This window comes from Corvus moneduloides, chromosome 5, assembly GCF_009650955.1.
Source record: "Corvus moneduloides isolate bCorMon1 chromosome 5, bCorMon1.pri, whole genome shotgun sequence".
In the NCBI taxonomy this organism is placed as follows: Eukaryota; Metazoa; Chordata; class Aves; order Passeriformes; family Corvidae; genus Corvus; species Corvus moneduloides.
In genome coordinates, this window is record NC_045480.1 from 60,395,598 (window position 1) to 60,420,189 (window position 24,592).

General features: G+C 37.8%; 1 protein-coding gene across 4 annotated transcripts in view; it reads right to left on the bottom strand.

Annotated features, from left to right (window-relative positions):
* Positions 1-5,214: 5,214 nt before the first annotated feature.
* The window catches only part of LRBA (LPS responsive beige-like anchor protein), a 373,887-nt gene continuing 354,509 nt past the window's right edge, over positions 5,215-24,592 (bottom strand). For all 4 annotated transcript variants that reach the window (XM_032110029.1, XM_032110032.1, XM_032110030.1 and 1 more), the window contains 4 exons: positions 16,875-16,976; positions 15,435-15,649; positions 8,751-8,902; positions 5,215-6,752 (listed from right to left, as the gene is read on the bottom strand). In XM_032110029.1, coding sequence (XP_031965920.1) covers positions 6,662-6,752; positions 8,751-8,902; positions 15,435-15,649; positions 16,875-16,976 — 560 coding nt within the window. In that variant the 3' untranslated portion in view covers positions 5,215-6,661. The remainder of the gene's footprint in view (positions 6,753-8,750; positions 8,903-15,434; positions 15,650-16,874; positions 16,977-24,592) is intronic.

A 24,592-nucleotide genomic window follows, 5' to 3' on the forward strand; every position in this document is an offset into this window, starting at 1 on the left:
TTCATTTCTTTGGGAGCTCAGTTATTTTGCCAGTGAAACTGTTGTCTTATTCCCTCTGGAGAGACTGAACAATTAGATGCCTACCAAAACAATTTAATAGAATTAATTTGCGGGACTCCCATAAACTGCATTGTTTTGAAGTTCATTGATTCCTATGAAAGACATGAATAAACATGGTTGCTTTACCTTTTGAAGAACATTTAAAGATCAGAAAGTGCAAACTGATGGTAGCTGAAAGATGTGCAACATCTTGGCAAAAAAAATATTAAAGGTAGGAAACCATGGCATGTAGTAAACTATGATAAAAAGGTTGGGCCACAACCAATCCTTGTTAATTAACTTTGTTGTGGGTTCCCTGGAGTAAGTTCAATATACTTGAAGAGTATGGGAATAGCCTTTGTGTAAAATAACTTGTATTTTGGTACAGTGCAGAAATACGAAGCTTACTCAGAAGGGAAACTGGTGAGAGTCTGTAGCTGGCTGCCTGTGTGGTTGGTGATTTCTGCAACAAGTCTCAGACTCAGCCAAAGAAAGGATGTGGAATTTCAGGTGGAGCAGGCTAACCAGCCTCCACAGCAAAGACAGGGAGCCCCTAAAAGAGCTGAACTGAGAGACCAGCAGAGAGGGAACATCAAACAAATAATGAATACTGGGTTAAGTTTCTGGTTTTGCATCTGTAACAGAGAGGATCATCACTTGCCTGGTCAGCTGCCAGTTCTAAGCAATTGCCTTTTCTCATGGAAGAAGAAAGTGAAGACAAATACCCTGACTTCGTGTCCTTAAGCTCATGATTTACCAACATCTAAACATGTTTAGACAAGACAAAGCAGAGGCAGGTGCCAAAATGCCTATTTAAAAATAGTGCTGCCAGCTGGGAAAGATGATCATATGGCCAGAAATCAGATAAAAACACAGCTGAGAAAGTCCTCAACTCTTTGTGTGACCTTGGCAAAATTCTAGCACTACTCCATGCCTTAAAATAGCTCCACGTAAGTTCAGTCTGTGCATAGGTGCAGGAGGTATCACACTTTAACATAAAAATAAAGACCTGCTGGTTAACACTAAAACATTTAATGAAGGTTCCTAAGTATCACATGTGGTTTCTTACCTGCTGCACTTTCATTTAGTCCTTCTCTTATTGCAGAGCCACCAGCTGCTGCTGGGGAGAAGGCAAAAATAGTTCTGGTTCACAATTTCTTTCCTGTTACAAAGGGAAAGAAACCGTTACAGAAACTGTAAACAAGTTACACATTTCTCAACGAGGACTGTTACAAACACTCCACAGTGACAGCTCTACTGCTACCATGCCTACATTTTAAAAAATGAGTTACTAAAAAACCCAATCTTTTTAATCATCCTTGGTCTTTTTAGGTCCTTTGAAGGTGGGTACTTGTCACAGTAGCCCAGTGGAGCCATTCCTGCAGTTCTAGATTTAAAATCCCCAGGACTGAATCCTCTCCTACTGTAAATCAGCACATTACATCCACTGGATTCCCATCAATATTTACCCTTACAGACCATTGCCCCCATTCTGGAACATCAAAAATTATTTAAAATAATTGTCAAAATATATTAATAAAGATGATGTTTAATGATGATGTTACTTCCATCAAGTATTGACTCATTCTCAGCTAATTAAGAATATTTACACAGGTCAGTAAATCTCATTTAATCCTGGTTTTCATATCTTTCTTCCTCCCAGTAGACACTGGTCTATTTATTACAGCTTGATAGCATAGATCTACTGATTCCTTCACTTTTATATAAATACGTATTTATCAATCAATCATCTTTGGTTCTATCAGTTTTTAAATGGGAAATTATATTTCAGATTTACTCATTCTTTCTCTCAAGCTACATCCAAACAGCAATTGGAAATGCACAAAACCAGCAACCTACCCAAAATGCTCATTCAGTAAAAGTGATGGTTTTAAGATGACAAAAAAGACAAGCAAATTAAACCCTCCTACTTGCAGTCAGCTTCCATGTCTAATGAACAGAAATAGGTATTTAGTTGAGCTTTTCTGTCAGGCGAATCCTCTTGAGCAGGATTTTTGTTTCCTTTTTAAACTAAACTAGCATTATGAAAAAAAAATACCAGGGCAGGGACTGGTAGCAGCCATCCACTAGAAGGCTCTTGCTTCTGTTCTTGAATTTTTTTTTTTTCCAAAGAGAATTTGAATTTTAAGTGCTTTTGTTTCCTTTGGAAACAGGAAGCCAAGAGTGCAGGTTGCAGAAAAGCACAGCTTCACCGGGAAGTATCATCAACTGTTCCCTTATCCCCAAAATAACAGGGGAGATAATTGCCAAATAACAGAAAATACTGAAGTCTAAAGCATTTAAATGCTGAATGTCTAAACACTTGCAGCTACAGAGGCTTGAAAAAGCATCCCTTGCACACAGGATAAGCAAGGCAAAAAGCAAAATGGGAGAGCAATGTATGAACTCCTATCTCTGTTACTGGATATTGCTATCACTGAATGCACCTAAGTCTCACCACACAACCAGACTGAGCTGTGCCTACAACATTTTGCAGCTCACAGCTCGCATAGCAGGAAGAAAAATACTAGAACAACTTGAAGAAAGAAAAAAATAATAAATTATCACATCTCAAACTTTGTCCATTTAGCAACAGCAAGTACCACATTTTGGGAACCTCTTTTTGTCTATTCCCACACAAATGCAGCATCATTTCCAAAGCACACATCATGCTGTCTTTAATTAGCTGACACTATGATGCAGTCCCAGGGGCAAAGTTGTGTGCAATTTCAGATTTTACTAAATACATCTCTTGGTTTCAAGACTATGTTTTCCAGTAATGTCTCAATTAATTTACAAAAAAAAAAAAAAAAAAAAAAAAGAAGTAGTTTTATTTCCTACAATATATGAATAGTTGTGAAATATTTTACATTCATTTTATAACAATATGCTTCTTGATAATAAGTCTCAACTAAAAGTAAGCTATTTACAGGTACAAGTTACAATTTATTCTTTCAAACTTTGTATGTTTTAACACGTTTTTATCTCACGACACTGGTTGTATTTGAATTGAGGAGCTTTACGTTAAACATAGTTGAATTTCAGTATATCTAAGCAAAATCTGAAACCATTTCCTACACTTTCTTTTTGTCCAGAGCTTTTAAAGAGCAACTTTAAATTACAAAGCATCATTTACTGTAATAGCTTACTAAAAATCTTAGGTTGGTTCTGCATAAACTATTTTGGATTTCATATAATATTGTAGCATATGCTAAATCCACACACGTGACTCATTTCAAGTGTTTCATCCTAACACTGTATGGGAGAGGTCTCACTGGTTTAGAGCAGCACTCTCAGAATGGCTCATCTCTGGTTCTATTTAACAAGGCTAAAGCCAGTTTCTCAAGAACAATATAGTGATCTGTTATTCCCTTCAAATTACTTCTGGGAGAAAGAGGGAAAAAAAATTATGCCATACCACAAGCACACTGAAATCTCTATGAATATGAAATCTAGGACATAAAGTGGAAAAACTACAATCTAGACAGTCACTTTATCTAGGCCATTCTTATTCAATACATCAAACAGCAATCATGTCCTGACTGCAATAAAATTCACTTCCCATTACCTTGGTATCAGTTCAGCTCCTTGGGATGTTTATCAGGAACAAAGCGCTGCAGATAGGTGGAGGACTACCAAGAGGATGTCAGGACCAGAAACAATAACAGAGACATGCACAGCTTGCCTTCAGGTGTAGAGACTTTATGATAACAGCACAATACAGCCAAGAACTGCAGAAATATTTTCAAGTCTCACAGCATTCATTTACCTCTGCCTGCAGTGGCACCACAACACAAACTTCCTTCAGAGAAACTCCCACTCTGACCCCCACATCTCCTCTTCCAGATCCTACAGCATTTCTATCAGCAATTTGCGGATAGAAAATAGAAGGGGTTTCAAGCTATGCTTGCCAAGTACTTCTGCACAACCCAACCAAGCAGCACTACTACAGAGAACTTCCCATAACTACATCTGGCAGCAGCTCTGTTTGAACTTACCAGAGCAGAAGAAAGGCCAGACTGTCACATAAAGAAATGCTCTTCATAAACGCTCCCTCTGCATAAATGCATTTGAGGAGAGGGGTCTGTCCCTCTCTTCCAGAACATTCTGCCATTAACAGCCAAATGAGGCCCAGCTGCAGGTTAATGCCTGGCATCTGCTGATTAAACAGGGTTCAGGTGATCCATGTGACACAGGTGCTGTCCTGCAGAGAGTAACAAGTACCTGAGTAGTTAGAAATTTAAGCCTGTTTTCCATCTCATCACAAACAGCGTGAGGTGGACTACTTCAGCCAAAGCTGAGATCACAAGTGCACACCCAGGCCCCCAGGCTGGTGTCAAAGGTATTTGGGTTTACCTGTGGAAGGAGGGGATGTCCCACACACCAGAGCAATCCAGAACAGGGGTGTCTTTGCAAGCCTGCTCACGAAGGAGAAGGTGAAGATGTCCTTTCCCACAAACTGCTGCAGCACTCCAGTGGCAGAACACCACACTGCAGCAACTGCTGCTTCCCAAGACGGGCTCGATGCAACTCAGGACAGCACACACAGGTACAGCTGTGCTTCCAGTTTGGGAAAGCACCTCCTGATCCAATAGAGCCCTTTCTAAAACAAGCAATCTAACAATCAACTCCCCGGGAAACATTTAGGCTCCAAGATCAGGAACTAATATTTCTATCATTAATTGTTTCCTCATAAAGAGAAGACTTTCAGAATTTCCATTTGGCAAAACACACCTTTGGTTGGTTATTTGGATTTTTTCCCTCCACCCAGCCTAGGAAACCCACCCTGGTTTGAGACAAACACAAATTGCAGTTCAAGATTATTCCAATTTCCCCTCAAACTCTGCTGATACCAGGCTGTGAATGTTGTTGAACTTAAGGAAGTGTGAAGTACAAGTTCTGAAGTACAAGTAACAAATGTGCAGTACACATAGCTCAGTACACCAGGCACTTCCCACAGACATGACCCACTACAGTCTTTGCTTAATCCCATCATCCTTGTGCTACACAAAACATGAAAATGTAACTACTGATACACCACAACCACCTCAGTATGAAAATGCAGAAAGCACAGGACACCGTTTCATACACACCAAGTACATGAAATGCATCAGCCATGGTAATTCTGTCCTCTGTTGGGAATATACCCTGAATCACAAGAACCCAGTACTCCACTGAAGGTGTCAATTACAAATGTAATTTTATTTCATTTCTTCACTCAAACTGAATTTTGTCATTCCAAATCTTTACTGAAAGAGAGAGTAGTTAAATGCTTAGAAAAACCAGGAACTGCTCTAGTAGGCAGCTAAAGAAATGTATGTATCAATACAGATATGGAATGTAAATTTCAACTCAGAGATCACAACATACAAAGAAGATTTTTATGCAATACAGACTTACAAAACAGTAACAGTTCTTTTCACAAATATTTTCACAGAGTTCTGCACAGCAATCTTGTAGAAAAGTAGATTTGTGCAACACCAAAATAGCTTATTGTTCCTTAGTATAAATTATTTGTCATTTCCTAAAAGAAAGAGGTAATTTAATATGACTGGGCAGGATCTGACTGGATTTGGTGGTAGCAAAATACGAAAGACATTGTTGCTATAGGCAGAAAAGGCATATGGCATGTGCTATAGTATTGCAGGGGCATGTTCTGATGAAAAAGAAAGAAAAAGTGGCCTGCAAATCTTGTGCTTCTGCTGCTGGATGGGGGCTGTGCACCAGCAAGCACCTGCTGCCTCCCTGCTTCCACAGTCAACCAGCAGAAATGTGCTTTGGAACTTGCCCCTTCTAAAATCACCTGCCTCTGTGGGCTTCTGATCTGAAGCCTTCAAAATTAGCCTTTCTTATTTGGAGGAACAATCCACATTTTGGTGTGCTTTGAAGGAGATGCCAGGTAGAAACTAAAAAGGATTCACACTTGATGTAACACAAACTCCATTCCCGATTTCTCTTGTAACTGCACGAAACATACAACTAAAAAAGAACTAATTGTCTAGGCCTAGAAACATGCTTGAAGAGTAACATTGATGGAAATGATTTGCAAAGTTTAAAATTACATTAACCATAATTTATATATTACCCCTTGATTCCCAGAAACTTCGGTGCTGATGTAGTACAATCATTTGGAAAAGTACGAGACAAAGTGTGGTGCAGATAGCACAGATTAAAATTCCCCCAATACCATAATTAATTTCCATTATGTTAAAATCATATATTCCTCAAGGTTATAGATAAAGCTTCAGATGGAAAATCTGTTTCTTCATAATATAGCTAGAATGTGAGTTTTAACCATCTTTACTTTAGGTTTTGTTTACAGACAAGGATCAAAATAGACTTCTCATTGTGACTAAAAATATAGATTTTTTAACTACAGAACCCAGCAGCTGGTTTTCTGCTTCTTTGCCCTTCCCCCAAAAAAGTCAAGCGAGGTCTACAAAAATAGCAATTAACTTTAAAAAATAGGTTGCTTCTTCCAGCAAATTTAAGTTACATTCAGATGTAATAGAACTATTTATAAGGAGCCATGGGGTGGCTCGACCAAGGGAGGCAGTGCTGTGTGCAGCTCCCTCCTGGCCACAGCTGCTCCTGTCAGTGCTCATCCCAGCCTCTGGGAAGGTCAGTACCTGGTTTGGTACTCGTGGTGCCAGCGATTGAAATCATTGTAGAAAACCACGATGCTCCCGGACGCCATTCCAGTCATTATACACCTGAGGGAAGCAGATTTACCAATCAGAAAACATGCAAAACAATGTGCAGCACTTTGTGTGGGCAGCCTGAAGCCAGAGCTGAGAGTTGGACAACAGAACTGTTCACCAGCATCCCTGTCCTGCAAGGCCACTTGGGATTCCCCCAGGACTATTTCTTGGCTGGTTTTTGGGGGGTATTGGAGCAGGATGAAGCCCTGGTGTCGCAGCAAAGTGAAGGAAGTCCAGGAGAAGTGTTCATTTCAGTTTCAACTCCCCCAGCACATCTACATGAAGGAATTGGGTGTGGGCACTGGCCTTCAGTTGGAAATACTAAAACTGAAGGCTTTGACTGTTTTGGAAGCTCCTGAAAGCAATCCCTGGGCTTTCCCACTGAGACACTCATTCTGAATTCCTTACACTTGGCCAGCTACTAGAGAGCATTTAGATATGTTTGAAAAGCCATGACCCTGACACAGCACACAATCAAGAGTTTCTATATTATCTTCTCTACGGTCTCATTAAATTATTACAAAAATCAGAACTATAAAGATGTATTAAATCCTGGCATTTTGGGGAAAAAAAAGCCTGAGAATTAAAAAATTCAAAGAAAAAAGCTGCAATATTGTCTTCAAAACAAATACTGAGATCATCAAAACATTGCATTTTGATAGAATCACAGAATATCATGTCAAGAGCACCATTCTGATTGTTTTTCTACTGGGTTAAAATATCTTTTTCCACACTCTCAAACACATAACATTCATGCATACCAAATAAATAACTCTGATTAATTACCTGCAGTTAATCAGTAATTACGCAGTAAAATACCCGAGTAGCTCTCTTCCTTGTCTCCAAAACCAAAGGTTCTTAACTTGAGCACATGGATAGATTTCTGTATGTTCATATTAAATTTCAGTTCATTAACACGTCATTAATTGCAGTTCAAAGATTGTCTAAATGCAAAATTTCCGAGATCTAAGATTCAACAGCTGTAACTCCAGGTTTTGAAATATATTTAACAGCAAGGGCTTTTTTTTAATGGAAAACTGCTTCATCAAAAATGCCAATAATCTCTCGTGATGCTTATCAAGAAGCTGTTCAGTGTTTCATTGAAGTCCACAGGTTTTACTGGTTTGGATTTTTTAAAGTTCATTTTGTGTAAGTTTTAGAAACATAGATAAAAATTTTAAAACATTCAGTATGGACTTCAGCAAGTGGAAGGCTAAGAGCCTCAGCAACATGCTTTACTGCACAAATCTCTATGGGATTTAGGAGACAAATCTGCTTGAAAAGTACACAGGAACACCACTTAGTATACACACCACAGCAAATAAAATCCTAGCCTGAAAGGTAAAGGTGTACAGATGAAATGGGAAACATCCATCCTATAAACAAACCATGTTTTTGTGATAAAAGCACTGAAGCATTTTCAAGCACAGTTGCATTGGAAAGTGTGATATGAAACTGCAGTAAAGATTTTAACTGGTCACCTTCAGTAGGAGAAGTCTTCAAAAAGGGTCATGCTGTATGTGGATAAAATAATTTTCCTAGAACTGAGAATGACTCTTTGCTTCAGCAAATATATAGATGTATGGAGGGAATCTTGTTGTGCAACTATTCCAACTGTTCTATTTTTAACATGAAGGTCTGGAATTAGGAATGTGATTTGTCTTGGAAGTGAAAGAAGAGAGATGAAAGTACACATGTAACCTTCCACCTCCCTGTGACCCACACTATACATTGGTGCAGACCAATAACTCAGCCTATCTTGAAAGACTGCCAAAGTAAGATTTCTTGGATCTCTCTTCATTCCCTAAAGAGCTGAAATCCTGAAAAAGATTATCTGCCCTAAATATGACATGTTAAAAAAAAAAAAATTATGCAAGCAGAATTCTCAAGATAATCACCAGTATCTGTGATCCACAATCAGAAATCACAATCAGAAGAACAACAAAAATGCAATTTAATTGTAAATATATATTCCCCAAAACTCTCATCCAGACCAGACTTTGCTCTCACCTTTGGTCATAGGACAGGGCCATGGATCGGATTCCAGCATCACAGCCTGGGTAAGCAAAGAGCTGCTTGAGGTCCCACACCTGCCAGACCATGACAACTCCGTTGTCTCCACCTGTGAGCAGATACTGTCCATCCCGACTCAGCTGAATGGCCTAGGGGCAAATCACAGGGAGATTTGTCAGATAAATGTGTGCTGCTCTTAATTCCCCACTTTTCCTTTCAGTAAAAGGTTTCATATTGACAGCTGAATGCCCAGGGAGACTTTGATATCAACACAAGCTTTTGGGAAGCAACATTATTGTTGTGTTATTTTACCCAGCAAGGGAATTAATGCTGTTATGCACAAATCTCCAATACATTAGATCTCACTAGTTAAGTCTCACCTGACCTGTGATTTATTCCATGTTCCAAAGATCCAATATGAGGTCAGCTGAAGAAATTTACTCTTCTAATTAGCTAGATTTAAAAGATGCACAGTACTGGCGTTAAAATACAGCACCTGACATTCCCCCAAGGGTCTTTAATACTAGCCTAGCAGAAGCTGAATGTTGACAGGAACTGAACTGTCATACAAATCACTAAAATTAATTTAGACCAGCACTTTTAGATTCCTGCACTGGATTAATAAAATAATGATCCACCTCTCTTAACAGAGACTATTTCCTTTCACCATCCATCCTGAAACTGCCTGTGAAAAATTCACTGGCATATACCCTTTTGTATGCATGATGGGGACTGATGGCAAATCTGTACTTGATATCTTTATTTGGGAACCAGGTCATGAAGAAAGATGGGATATCATTGGTTTTCAGAGTCAAGACTTTCAAACAAGAATCTCCAATCTATTGTGGTATTTCTTGTGTGCTATTGGAAAAAAAATCAAGATACATACTAAATATCCGGAAGAGTAATTTTCCTTCTTTACCTGATGACTATACCAGATGATACTATCAGATACCAAATGGACAGGATACACTAGAAATCTTTCTTAAAAGAGGGATTTCCCCAGTTTAAAGCCAAAATGGGGCTTAAGAGAACTGAACTTGAAATTTTAGTAGAGTAAGTGCTAATTTATGGGGGGGGAGAGACCATAATCTACCTAGCCCAGTGGTGTACTCCCAACAGTGGCAGCAGGAGATGCTGCCAGCCCGGTCAGCACACAGCCCCTTCCCCCTGTGCACCACAGCACCCAAAATCACTGGATTATAGAAAGATCAGAAAGTTCACCTGTTCCTTTTAGTATCTATTTATGGAAATGCTGCCCATGAATTTTCTTAATCTGTTTTTCAGCCTGCTGATGATGCCTTCTGAGGGGGGCAAGAATTGGCAGAAGTTTAGCACAGGTTTATTACCTGTTTTGAGGTGATCCTAATCAGTTCCAGCAAGTACCTCATAGGTCTCATATTGTGGGGTTTCCTAAGTAAGAGTTCTCCATTCATCTCAGCCATCGCCTTCATCACTCTGTAAACCTTCAGCATTCCCCACCTCAAAAAGCATTGAATGAAGCTCATTCCCAACACCAACCCTTCGGAGACTCCATGACTGACTGTTCTCACAGCAATAATATCTTTTCCATGCGGGTCTCAGTAATTACTACTACAGAAACTCGGAGGCGGATAAAAACTTCTGAAAAGAGGATCCTGGCCTGCTGCTTTACAGAAAAGAAATGTAAGCAGTAGAGAATACCAGGCCCTGATTTTACAGCCTCATCCTCCAAATGTCCAGGAAAATGGAAAGGTTTGCAGTGTTTTCCAAAGAAACAAAACCAAAAAGTTCAATGGATTCTGTCATGTGGAATGACATCAGCATGAGCCACCAGCAAGATCAAGACCTTTGAAACTGCATTTTCGACCGTGATTAATAATCCCAGTAAGCCCAAACCTTTTCCTATGCTCTCTTTCTGTTTCCAGGTGCCTCTTCTCTGCTCTCTTTCTGACTTTTGCTCCCCAGCTTGACTTCTGTTTTTCCTTCTCTGCTCTGTACTTTTATATTTCTCCATGATACTCAGCACAGGAGCAGCCCGTCCTTGGTTCTATTCTTGATTCTGCTCCTCTTTCTCCTCTGCCTCCTCATCAGTTCTTCCCTTTCCTTGTCCTGGGTCACACCATCACATTTCTTGCCATGGCTCTTTTGTGCACCTCTTGTGAGGGATGATTGGTTGCAGGGAAAAACTGCATCCACGGCCTACAGATGTTCAGTACAGAATGTGGATGCTAAGCATTATCTACAAATGTATTTAACTTAACATTTGTGAATCAGCTAAATTTGGGCAGCCTTTCAACAAAATACACACCCTTCACATCAGGATTAACTTGTGATAAATTTCAGCTGGCCCAACTTCTCAATAGAATGATGTAAGCATGGAGAATGTTCAGGGCAGTGGCTCTTAAATTCCAAACACACACGGTTCTACAGACAGACTCATTCTCTTTGACTAAAACATTGTCACTGGAAGGCAAGGAAATTGCCTCAGGATGATAGTCTACAAGCAAAATTCCAGCTCAAAGATTTAAATTTAGGAAACAGTAGAAAGAACTGAAGACGGGATTTTGCAAACATCTCTCTCTGCTGAAGTCTGCAATTACTTCGGCACTTGCAGTCTCTGCTTATACAGGTTTGCAAATATGCAAAACGTTTTACATACCTCAGGCAAAGGAAGTTGGGGGCTTTTCTTAACATAGAGAATTTATAGTGCACGCACCACAAAAAAAAAATCAGAGAAACTAAAACACAAAGACATTACGTTCATGCAACACTGAAGTGTTTATACAGACTGCTGACAAGCCTAGAAACCAAAATATACAGTGTGTGCAAGATACTGCTTTGTGAGCAGCAGTAACTGAAGTCAGACATATTGCACATCTGTATTTTTTGTATTGCTGCACTCTATTACTGTGATGCCAAATACATCCTGTAAGAATTATACGATGTGCGACACTTAGATTAAGATAGAGCTTCTATATTATGTTATAAATTTTGAGTGTTTACTGCAACAACTCCCAAGGAGTCAGAATGGATCACACTGCTGGAATTTTATTTCATACAATAACTTTAAAAGGAGTGTAATTGAAACACAAACATATACTGTAAACAAAATGTAACACTGAGCAAAAAAAAGATTATAAACCTATTTCAGTCGTGTTTTGAATTATGACAAGACATACATGTAAATTTAGATACAATAAAGCAGAACATATGGAGTTTTTCCAACCATATCTAAGTATGGAAAACAGAATACTACCCAAGGTTAGAATTGAGTATTGTGAGTTGAAGCTTCTCCGTCTCCCCCCCAAAAATAAATGTTCCAACCATTAATTGCTTCTGTGATTGTTACTATCAGAAACATGCTAAGAACCTTGAAAGCACAGACATAAGGAGCTTGAAAACTCTAATTTAGAGGCTGTCTTAGAAGAGTAGAGCAAGACAGGGGCCGAAAACAAACTGATAAGGCTGAAAATTATCTAGAACTAGCATGCACTGAGTGGATGATCACGAGATCTAACTAACCACACAAGTATTAAAGAGATTATTCATTAGAAGCAAAAATCAATATGGGGTGGTTTTCTTCTCTATAGCAATAGTAGCCTCCTAAGGGTATTTCCAAATTGCAATGAAGACCGTGACAAATAATTATTTGCTACACTTATAAAATTCAGCTGATGAAAATCCATTAACCTTATGGTCATGGTTCACTTGAATTTTATACTTGAGGCTTTTACTGAAGAAATGCTATATTAAAAGGCAAATTAAAGCCATTAATCTTTAACTCTTCCACTACCTGCAACATGCAGTAGGTTTTGTGATCTTTTGATTAAATAAAGTACAGGCTTTGAACCCTTACTAATACCTGTGCAATTTTACTGTCATTGGCTTGTCATGAAGACAAGATGTTGATTTATTTAATTTTTATTGTTTATAAATAAATTTCTCAGCCACTTGCCTATATATATATTAAGGGATGAGGGAATGAATGAAGGGATGAAGGAATGAATGGAAGAAAAAGGTGACCCTATCAACATTTCAGTATCATGATATGCCCTTCAAGATTTAACAAATGAAAGGATGCTTTTACTCCCAAGTACTCCAGCTGGTAAGAGGATCACATGAATCAATTTTACTGTTCTGCTTTTCCCCAGCGTAGTTTATCTGCAATTCTGCTAGGTATGAAACTGAAACAACCCTGCAACTAATCTTTCTCACAACATGAGCTTCAATCTCTCAAATAATCCCCAAAGTGCACAATTTCAGCAATGTTCTAAAAGCCCCATTTCTGACTTGGAAAGTCTCACAACTTTGCACAAATCCCTTTTAACGTTTCAGGTTTTTGAAAGGCAGTGCTTTGTAAAAAGGCAGAGCTGACACTGTGACAGCCCTGGCTTACAGCAGCAGGAGTCTTGTGGGCACTTCCACATTTCAAAACAGACTCAGGAAAGGAAAATAAATTGGTTCCTCTGGGTGAAACAGCATACAGTCTTTGTTTAGGGTAAAATAACTTTACTGCTCAGAACAAGCACACTATTTAAAGTTATTCATTAAGATATCTAAACACTACATGGTAGATGTGCTGCAATATGCCTAAGCTCCACTGAGCAATACAGTATTTAAAACAAAAGCAGGTGGAAGGCATTGATTGGACCCTGAATTTCCCCAGAGGATCTGTATTTTTTCTGGCTGTTTTCTAGCACAAGAATACGGGAAAGAAAATCAGAATGTTGATCCAAACATCATTATCGAAAACTGCTGGTTTTGCCAATAACGTCCTGAAATACCGGCCCATAATGACACAGGAAAACCAAGACTGTTACACTACAGATTCCACACTTATGACCTTTTTCCTTCCCTTTTCTATCCTCCCCAAGCAAAAGCCAACAAGGAGAGTTTGTCAGCACAGCCCATGGGTAGGTGCTATTCATTTTAAATGCCCCACTTTAATCATGCAGTTGCCACTCTCCTTCAGAGATGATGTAGTGCAGAAGCACTGGCAGAGACGCTGTAGGTTGTTTAAGTGTAAAGCTCAGCTGGGACCACTGGGAGAGAAAGAAAACAAAACAAAACAAAATAAACCCCAAACCCCTCCACAAACGTAATTCTGGCCCACAGAGAGCAGAACTTCCTTTGCCTCCAGCAACATTCCTAAAGCTGTGGGTACTGACTGAAACACTACAGAAATTGTTTTAGCCGGCAAGGGATTTCTAGATATTTTACAGATTTGCTGGCCTAGCTGACAACATAATCACAACTGAAAGTGACAGATTATCAACATTATTAATGTAAAAAGAGAAAACACTGTGATATCGTTTTGCTTTATGGAAAGAACTCTGGGATGAAGGGTAGGCTGAAAATCTCAGAAGTATTTGTACAAGGACAGGCAAAGGTACAATTTCAGGAAATTGATGCAAAAATCTACATTAATTTGGAAAAATGTCAGGGGACAGAAATATACACATTCCTACTTCACTTCCCCAGCCTCAAACCTGCACTTGTGGCTGCCACAGAACACAGAGATCAAATGCCCCCTAACCCCTGCAGACTGCACTCTCACTATGGAAAAGAGACCTACACAGAGAGTTATTTCTGCATATGCCACCACCCGCACAGCTGACATTTTGAATGGATGACATAAGGATACTAAAGTAGCAGAGCACAGTACATAAGAGTTTTAAAAGGTTTTAAGTGGAATATCCTTAACTGTATCAGAAACTTCAGTGCTAATGAAGCAGTCACTGTTCCATACAAATTAAGAAGTGGAAATAACGAAGATCAAAATTCTTTCAAATACATTAACACATTCTTCCATCTTTAGTATGGAAAGAAGTGCTCACAACTTTGCACAAGAGCTGAAAGAATGCCAGTAATTCTGTAAAACGAACATGACGGCAGAGAGGGATTTTCTTCCTGACACATGTAATCCAAATAAAGGAAAAACTTCTGAGAGCTTTCAACTCAGGAGAACATTGGAAATCCCAGCAGCTGAGTTCCTGGGGTCTTCCATCAGATTATTAAAGTCAGCTTGGAGGTGTGGCACTGCAATACAGCTGGCAGCTTCTGTTCTGTTTCATAGATACTATTACACAGGAACTGTCAAGAGACCTTCATTTTGTATTATAAAATAATTTTCATAAAGCCATAAGCTTAAAATGCCTCCTGCATAGTTTTGGACTTGCTCCACATCTCTTGCAGCTGAAGATGTGGAACTTTCCTGCCTGCTTAGCAAATGCCAAAGGCCTAAAGGAGTTGAAGTACAGACATATCCCTGTAAAATTCATGGAGCTCAGCACAACACATGCTATCTGAACCGAGATGCAGGAATGCAGTCAGAGATGCCAAAAGAAAGGGAAAGCTTACAAAGCAGCATGTCCACTGACCTCCTGCCTTCAGACTCAAAAGTACAGATGCAGCTCAGCCTCTCCTGGTCAGCAATTGGTGATATTTGTATTCTCCGCCTCAAGGAAATGCCTACACAGCATTCCTTTATGAGAAGAGTTATTTTACAGTTAAAACTGTAAAAGACCCCTCCTGATGTTATTAAGAGTACATGGTGCCCTTAAATTTTTTCAGAATGCTGCTATGCTAATGGTTTAATATCACACAGTTATGGTCTGGCTATAGAAAGAGTCTCCACACAGCTCCAACATTCACAGGTTTTCCCCATGGAACTGATAGCACACATTTGAGGACACTCACCCTTATCTTGTCATCTGTTTCCATAGTGGCTTGCAGTCTCCCATTCACACTGAACACACAGAAGAGGCCGTTTTCATAATATATGACACAGTGGCCTTCTCTGGAAGCTTGAATAAGTTTTGGTCTCAGGCAGCTTTCGGGACCTTGTAATCTTTCAGGACCTTCTAATGTCCTCAGTAGATCTCCATTCATAGAATGTACAAGACATGGTCCTTCTAGTGAGACAGAACAGGATCTCAGGTTATTGATTTACATGCTCAATTAAAGACATATACCAAATAATAAGTCATGACTTCTACTTAAATAATCACTATTATAATACATTATAGTGGTTTTTACTATGTTTAGGTGGATTGCCTATGACTTTAGGGGAGCCAGAGAGTCAGATGAACATCTTATCCCTTAAAAGCTTTGCATTAAGGTATTTTAGAGCACCTATCATAACCAGTTAAAGACCTAACAGATTGCCTTTTGTGGATTTTCTTTAAAGCTGGAAGTAGTTACTTTTGAGAGTTAATTTTTAGGAGTTAATTTTGAGATTAGTTAATTTTGAGTAATTAAACATAATGAACCTTAAAAAGAGATTTTCCCAACACAGACAGAGCTAAGAGTAATGAATATACACGTAGGTATTCTAAAAGTGTATGTTCTCATATTAAGATTTTAAGCCATACATGACCCACTAAGTATTTGCTTTTTTAACATATTTTGACAAATATCTGCCTTGTACATAAGCCACATGAGTTCACATGCATAAAACAGAAATGCACAGAGGTACAGATCATGAGTACACCCAACTCTGAAGAAGTGTCTCTGAGTGGCTTCTTTAGAAACACTATGGCAGAAAGATACTAATTCCAAGAAATTTACGGTTTAAAAATAATTGTGGACAATTAAGCAAATAAGAAACATATAAAGAGTATCCACAGAATCAACATCATTCTTTATAATTTGCCTGCCAAAAGGAGGTCTTTGAGAACACAAACGGGGCATATTAGAGGTTTTGCAGCCAAGCTCAAAGAGCTTGAACAGAACTACCAGTAGTTTATACATACCCTTCATTAAACTAACAATCCAGCACATTCTCCTACAACTAATTTTTGCTTCCCTTTTTTGAGAAGTTATGGATAACAGCCACTCTTCACCATCCTGGCCCTCAAAGGTTGTATCCAACTATACTATATGCAATTACACACCAGATAAACAAACAGAAATAGCAATCAGGAGGGAAACTGATGTGGTTGCCTCTTCTTATGAATGTCTGAACAATCCTCAGTTTTAACGTGTTTAAAAAGAGGTTTCAAATTCCATACCAACTAAAAAAAAGGTTAGAAATAAAACCACCATTAAGTTCATAAATTCTGCCACCTGAGACTATATTCCTTTTGGCATTAGGAGTATAGCTTCATGAAGAGAAAGAAATGACAAGAGCTACCTTACCTTTTGAACCACTTATTACCAGGCCAAGCTCAGCACAAATGGCAGCACAGGTGATCTCATAGTCATGTCCTGTCAGAACAGCTCGAGGAGTTGCAAAATCGCCTTCAATGAAAAAACAATAAAAGCAATCTTTGGTTACTGTCTATTCCCAAAAATCACTGCTTTCCATCACTGAAGCACCTTCTGTTTCCTTGCTCTTTGAGTTCATGTTGCTTACAAATCACTTCAACGCTCCTGTTTGCATAGTATACTGCACTACCTGTGCAGTACAGCAGCAGCACTCTGCCTGCACATTTACTAACACACAGTAACAGGAAAGTCAGGCGTGCATTAAAGCCAACCAGTTGGTTTCCCCTCCCTCTGTCTCTCCCTCTATTTATATTTTGTGGAGGGAGAGATTTAAGACAATTACTACCCTTTCCTGTAACAGCCACTAGTAAATGCAAGTATCACTACAGTAAGTACCAAGAGAAGACACCAACAGTGCCCAAAGATGAAGGAAAACATTCAGTGACTGATTTTATTTTGACCTAATAACAGTGATGAAACCTCAGCCTGAGGTCCAGTTCTTTGGAAGATGTAGAGCTTGGACCACAGTCAGTATGAATTTCTGAAGAATTTGCAAAAAAATCCCACTCAAACCCAACATTAATGCTCCTATTAAACATTTCCCTGCAACAGGAACTAGTTTTTTGGGGGGGTTTTGAGAGTCTCTTTATAATCAAATATATATGGATACAATAAAAAAGAAAAATTGTACAACTGGCACATTTAAAGGAAAAAACATTATTCTCCAGGTCAAGGCAGAGAAAGGGTAAGCAAATGCTATAAAGCTCTTTAAATCTTTTTATACCTTTACTAACAGGTTATTCACTGCCCTCTTCAAGAGTGCTAGCATTTCACAAAAATCACAAAGTTATTTTTGTATTACCATATAATTAGCTCATTCATAGCATTCCACAAAGGATTTAAACTCTAAGGGATGTTTCTTGGGCAATGCTGTCATGTAGCTTTCAAAAGGTTTAGATGAGTTTTTAAGCAGCAGGGAATAATTTCACTTCACAATAAATGATGATATGTGAGATACCAACAAGGCAGTAACGCAATGATAAAATCAACCTTTTTCCACTTGAAAAAGAGGAAATGGTTTTGCAAAGACACAGAGTAATAATGGGACCTATTGACTCCATCAGTCACTAAGTTAGCATCAATCAAATTACATTTGAGGTTGTAACTTTTTAAAAGATAAACCCAGCATTATGTCATTAATCTGTCCATGTAGAGCAGTGCCAGCAATACTGGTACTGAGTGTTATTACAAAACATGGAGCTATATTTATAGTTTCTCGGACCCTACGTATGTATACTGAGAGACTTCTCTGGAAAAGAGGTGTAAGATCTGGGCTTGCATAAATATATTTACTCAGACCATTTATACCACTTCCCAAAACATCTGTGCAGCTGCCACATTCCAATGGCTTTTAGGTAAGGTCATAATCTATGACAAGGTCTCAAGTCAAGAATTTTGACCTTTCAAAATTTGATTTATTCTGCAGTTACTATTATAATTTATAATTTATATTAATACAAAAATTTGAAAAGTAAATAAATCAATTTCTTCTTAGATATAGACATGATATATGTGTGTGCATACATGTACACACCCAGGCATGTATGTTGCCAGCATTTTAAATGTGAACATGCATTGGAGCAACTTGCTGAATTTGTCTTAATCTCTTAAGAAATAGCCATTAAAAGCTGTGACTTTTGTTTCATATATTGTTTGAAAACACACTCTCAAGCCCAGGAAGTACGGCAGCTGGTTCGGGAGCAAAGGAAAAACTCCCAACAAATTAGAAGCATAAGGGTGGATTTAATAACCTCTAGGTACTTTTCAGGTGGCTGATTCTGTGAATTTTGCTCACAAACCTTTCAGAGCAAAGTTGCTCTATTGAACTTTGCTCCCCTAAACATGGGCCAGGCACCTCAGAAGATTCATAAATGACCATTATGTAGCCAAGCCACAAACCTGCAGTTTTGGGGGAAAATGTAACAGCAACCATAACAGTCATATACTATCCAGTAACAATTTAATGTTGCCAACCCAATTCTTTCTCCCTGTCATTCCCAAGCCCTAAAAGGAGGCAGCTTTGTGCATGTAAGGTCTTGTTAGTTTGTTTGCTTTTAAATGAGCTGCCTGTATTAACAAAATTTTAGAATTCTGGTTTTATTGCTTTCTTCTGCTTTTAGAAATTGCATTAACACATACTTGCATAGATCAGCAAGGAATTTATCTAATTATACACCTCACATTAACGAAACTTTTGAAATCAGAGTTTTAAATATACAACATTGCAGGAGGTAATGAATGAAAGATATTGGAGTTAGAAGCACTTATGAGAAGCAATGCCTGAATGAATTATTAGGAGGTGCAGATAAAATCATGAGAGTAAACTTATTGCTTACATCATCTACATTAGTATAGGCTTTAAGTGTATAAGGCTGTCAGCAACTACATCCATTAAATGTAGGAGATAATATTCTTAAATCAAGAAGTAGAAACTGAGAATATGTATTTATCACAGTTCACAGAAAATAAAATTACCCTAAGTAACACTCAGTCTTTTCAGAATTCGGACTTGACTTCAAACATAACAGAGTATAAATCGACAGGTGGAAGGATAAGTGTTTCATAGATTGTATCAACTGTTTCCTAAATTATTTTTGAAATAAACACTTAAACAAAAACAACAACAACAACACAACCCAAACAAACAAAAAAAGAAGAAATCTGAGTAGTATCTTTAATGAACTTAGGATTTGAATAGATACTGTAAAAGAGGAGTCCTGTGAAAAGTCAGGCTGACTCCTTTGATAAGAATGTCAAGTATTTCGGGGTTTCCAAGCCTCTGATTTCCAAAATAATGGGGTCAACTTAAAAGCTGGTCATAGAGCAGAACAGATTTCTTTAAAAGCTTTTAAACTGTTATTGCTTCAAAAGATTGTCATGGTTTTCAATAATGCAAAGAGAAAATTTTATTTTGTTGCTGGTTTAAGGGGCACCACTTCAAACTTTTCTAAATTGTTTTAGGAGAACAGACTTTCAGACCCTTTTGAAAAGCTGGGGAAGTGACTTCAAAGGGAAGAGAGTCTTTGTCTGCTAAGCAGGTTTACGACCACTGATGCAAACCCTAAGTAAGGGCTGAAAAGAATACTCAGAGAATCTTTATGGAGATCCTTAAGGAAGATGAACAAGTCAAATGAAATTAAAGATAGTTCAAATCCTAGCACTAATAACCAGGACACAATAGTTTTACAGATGTCCTTTTCTCAGCATAGGATATAGTGATATCCTCAGACTATCCCATCACTGGATTGCTGCTTGGAGCTGAATGCTGTAGGATTCTTAAGGCCACATTCACATTGCTACAAATGCCATCAATGATTTATTTTAGTCACAGGAGGCACACATAAAGTTATTTTCTTTCCAGTAATGGACAGAATACTTTACCTTTGCAGCAACCATTCAAATTATTTCAAAAGAACTCACCTACATTCCAATAAATAATTTCTGCAAAGCTGTTTTCCCAGAGAAAATAACATAAAATATCACTCTTACTTAAGTGACTTAAGTACATTTTAAATCATAAAATTCGAGCTTCAGAAGATAAAAGAAGAGCACATGATGATATGTCAGCCTGTGGTGATATATCAGTGAAAAAATGTTAGGCTTTTGGAAACTACGTTTAAAAAGGAACAGTGGGATTACGGCAAAGTCAAAACTTTCTTCCAGTTTAATGACATCCAGAAGAAGAAATGCCTTGCTGGAGGGAACACGATATTGGTTTGTATTGCTGGGTCTCTCTGCTATTTTTTTCAGCTTTGGTGATGTTACAATACAAAGCAGGATCATGACATTTTAAATCCATCAGCAAATTCCCGAAATGGCCGCTTTCTTTAGTTTCAGCACAAAGCTGTAAAAGCTGAGCCAAACACAAGAACTCATTTGAAGAAAAATATCTTCCTAGAAAGGAATCAAACTAGAGATTACCTAAAAAACTTACCTCACAATTAAATACGAGATATTCTTCCTACTATTTATGGGTGAGATGATATTATGCAACACATTAAAATATAGAATATTTGACTGTGCTCCTTTTTATGCTTTATACTGAGCAGACAGTTAATTATTGTAAGTCACGGAGACCTAAACAGCAATTTCTAAATTATTCTATTATTACAGAGGCTGTGGGGCACTTTTTAGTGACAAATTAATTATGTGATTTTTATGTCAATATAAAATCCAAATTAAATGAAGCATCAGTTAATTTATCTTTTTACCTATTTCTTGCAAAAGTAAGTGATTGAGTGCTTTCTCAGAATGATACATCAACAAAACCAAACTATACACATAAGACAGGCCTTCTAAAATTCATTTTTAAAATTTCCCAATTTGGAAGTTGCTTTTATGATTAAAAATTGAGGAAAACAATAAAAGGTTTGACATAGATGTGAGAAGTACAGATGTATGTACAGAATACAGGACATCTGGACAAAAATGCTCTCAGCAAAATGTAAGTAAATCAAGAAAACTAATTTGCTGCTAAGCTCCTATGTTGATTATATAGCAGGTTTCAGAGTTTAATTGCATCAAAGTGATAACTGTCAAAAGTCTGCACATTAACATTATTTACAGATCACATAATTGGCCAAATTATAAGAATCCCATTTCACTGGCACAAAAAGTTATCTGATGGATGAGAGATCTTACTCAAGTGATACCACACAATTATTGAAGTATTCCTAGAGCTTCAGTCTGAAATATCTTTTCTTTGTAAATAAGCATTTTTATGTAACAATATAATACTTTCATATTATATAGGAACTTTATTGTTGTCTGGTTCTTCACATGACACTCCATCAGCATTTCCTCTTAATTCCTTCAAACTACTTCCCATCTGTTCAGACTTATTTTACCACAAAAAGTACAACCTTATGCCAGGATGCAAGTTTTGGTTTTGTAAAGAAACACTTCAACCCTGTATTTTCTGAAAAAGGAACAACATCTTTGAACAATGTATCATTCTATCCTGAAGCAAAATCTAAACACGCAAAGCCCAGGAGATGCTACAGTTTGTTCAGTAAGGAAAAAATATATTAGATTTATCTTGTAGGATTCATTTCAGTAAATATAACACAGGAGGGCTTACTGTACTTCCCTCAGCATCACTGTGCAACAAGTGACCAATATTTATTCAGTACTAATGAGAGATTTTTCATATATGCTGTGTCACAAAAACTACATTTCCAAAGCAAACACAATAAAGAAAAAGATTTAACAGGCTTTCATAAGCTGGGTATTACAATTCAGACTTTAAAAGTCAACAATCCCCAGTCTCTTAATTCCTACACCATGTGCAACACAAAACTTTCTGGAACAAGTTCTCTCTTAGTAGGGGTTCATCTGCTGCAAGTCCTGGAAGTCATTCAGCAGGACTCCTCCCACTGAACCCAGGCCTTTTTGAAGCCCCTGAAAAGTATCTGCAGGTGAATATTCAGGGTCAGTGTACACTAATATTTTAATATTTGCACCATCCCGACTTCATAAACTGCTACTTAAATGGCAGCTTTGAAGTTTTAGAACACTGTCATTTTTGTCTGATAATGTTCTAAAACTGGTTTATGAAGGGGCTTTTTTTGTTTATACTAAAAAAATAATCTATTGTCTTCATATTTGTCTCTTTTGGTTTATAGTTACCATTACCTAGTTCAAGAAGAAAAGACAACAAACCTAAACACAAAAGGAAAAAAAAAACAATCAAGCAATTACTTCAGTCAGAAATAGCAGCTACTGAGGAACTGTTGTAAGATAAACTAAGATAACTACATTTAGTTGAAACCTATACAGTAGTTCATAACTTGGGCAAAATATAATCTGGGATGAGAGGTTTCCTATAATAATTCCACTCAGTTCGGCAGTTTTTTTATGATCTTTTTATTTCCCCCTATTAAAATACATCAAAATAATTTATTTTAAAGTCTGTGCTTTAGCTATTCGATTACTTTTGTAAAGGTAATTTCAAACCAATACTACCACCACTAGTCTATGGTACTAGAGAGATGCTTACCACCTTTACTCACCAATGTAATTGGGAGCGCTGACGGCATACATCAAGTTCAGAGAATATATAAATTAGCTGTCTTTTTACAAGTAACTCTTTAAACCAGATACTTTCTCAATGAGGCAGGCCATAACTCCAGTATCTCCATGTTGCTAGTGCTAGTACTAGAATTTCGATCCAGAAACACTTACCAAATAATTTCTTACTCAAGTCAGGATTATTGTATTGATCAAGCAATTTTTGTAACATTTACGCCGGTGGTCTTATTCTAGACTATTTATTTAAATGATTTTATCTTCTGCAATATTCTATTCTGTCCTACATGCTAACAGACTTTGAACAGAATGGTGATTTTTTCTCAGCAACCAACCAAGGTAAATAAATGTGATGTATTATCAGTACATCATCCCACAACTCTGCATATGGTGCACATTAAGGTCGTATTCATTTACCATCTGAATATAATTCCTTTTACCACATCAACTAATAGTTACAAGTCCTAAATATAGCTGTTTTTCCTGGAACTCAAAGGTCTGTGTTGCATCATGAAGTACCAAATATCTTTATCCTGCTGGAGAATACCATGCATTGAATTTTGGTAACACCTGAAGCTGGATACTGCCAAAAAAGCAGCATCCAAACTCCTTCTCTGTTTCCAGTCTCAAAATACATACAGCCTTGATTGCCTCAAAACTTGCTCTACAATGCTTCTTTGAATTACTTACTGATTGACAAATCCTGAAACACAATCTCTTATTCAGCTGAAAACAAGGATAGTACAGATGGTGCACTTAACACTGTAGGACATACTTTTAGCCAAAACAAATACTTATGGCACACAAATTTACATGCTCATCACTACCAAAGCCACTATGACTATTTAGCTGCTTTCCAAACTATCTGTGAATGCTATTGCAAGTTCTTTACAGTGAAGGCTTGTCCTCATAGGTATCATCTATGACACAATTTTTGGCATTCTATAAACACAAAATTATCTGGCTTGTGCAGCATCATTGCAGATTTCCAGATACACCAGAATTCACCCACCTGTTACTCCTCATCTTTTTTCCAGTTTAAATATGTGGAAGGTAGAATGATCATTTGTATGTGATTTACAGAGTACTTGGAGGCCTCCATACAATGAGGCCTCAAACCCTTTGAGGTATCAATGTGTTACAGCTGAAAGAAGAAAGGACAGTGACCTTTTGTGGCTGCAGAACTTAAGGCTCTGCTCTAGATTCACACAGATTGCCCCAGTCCTTGTTACCTGCGAAGCTACAGGGAACTGTGGGACCACTTACAGCATCAGTAACTGCTCTGTCCACTAAGCTTTCATGAGGCTTTCAAGGCTAACATCAAATAATGCAATAAATGTTAGGTAAAAGAACATTCAGTGTTCCTTCAAACATGTTATGGATACTTTTCCAAGCCTTGTGGATCTTCTCTGTGACAAACTTTTTACTGAATTGCACTTGCAACACAAATAGAAAAATGTAATATTGCACTTGTTAAAGTCCTTTAAAGTAAGAAGAAAAAAAGTACTCCATTTCTTTTTACAGACCCACTTAACAAAACACTTCTGACCTATTTCTGTTTC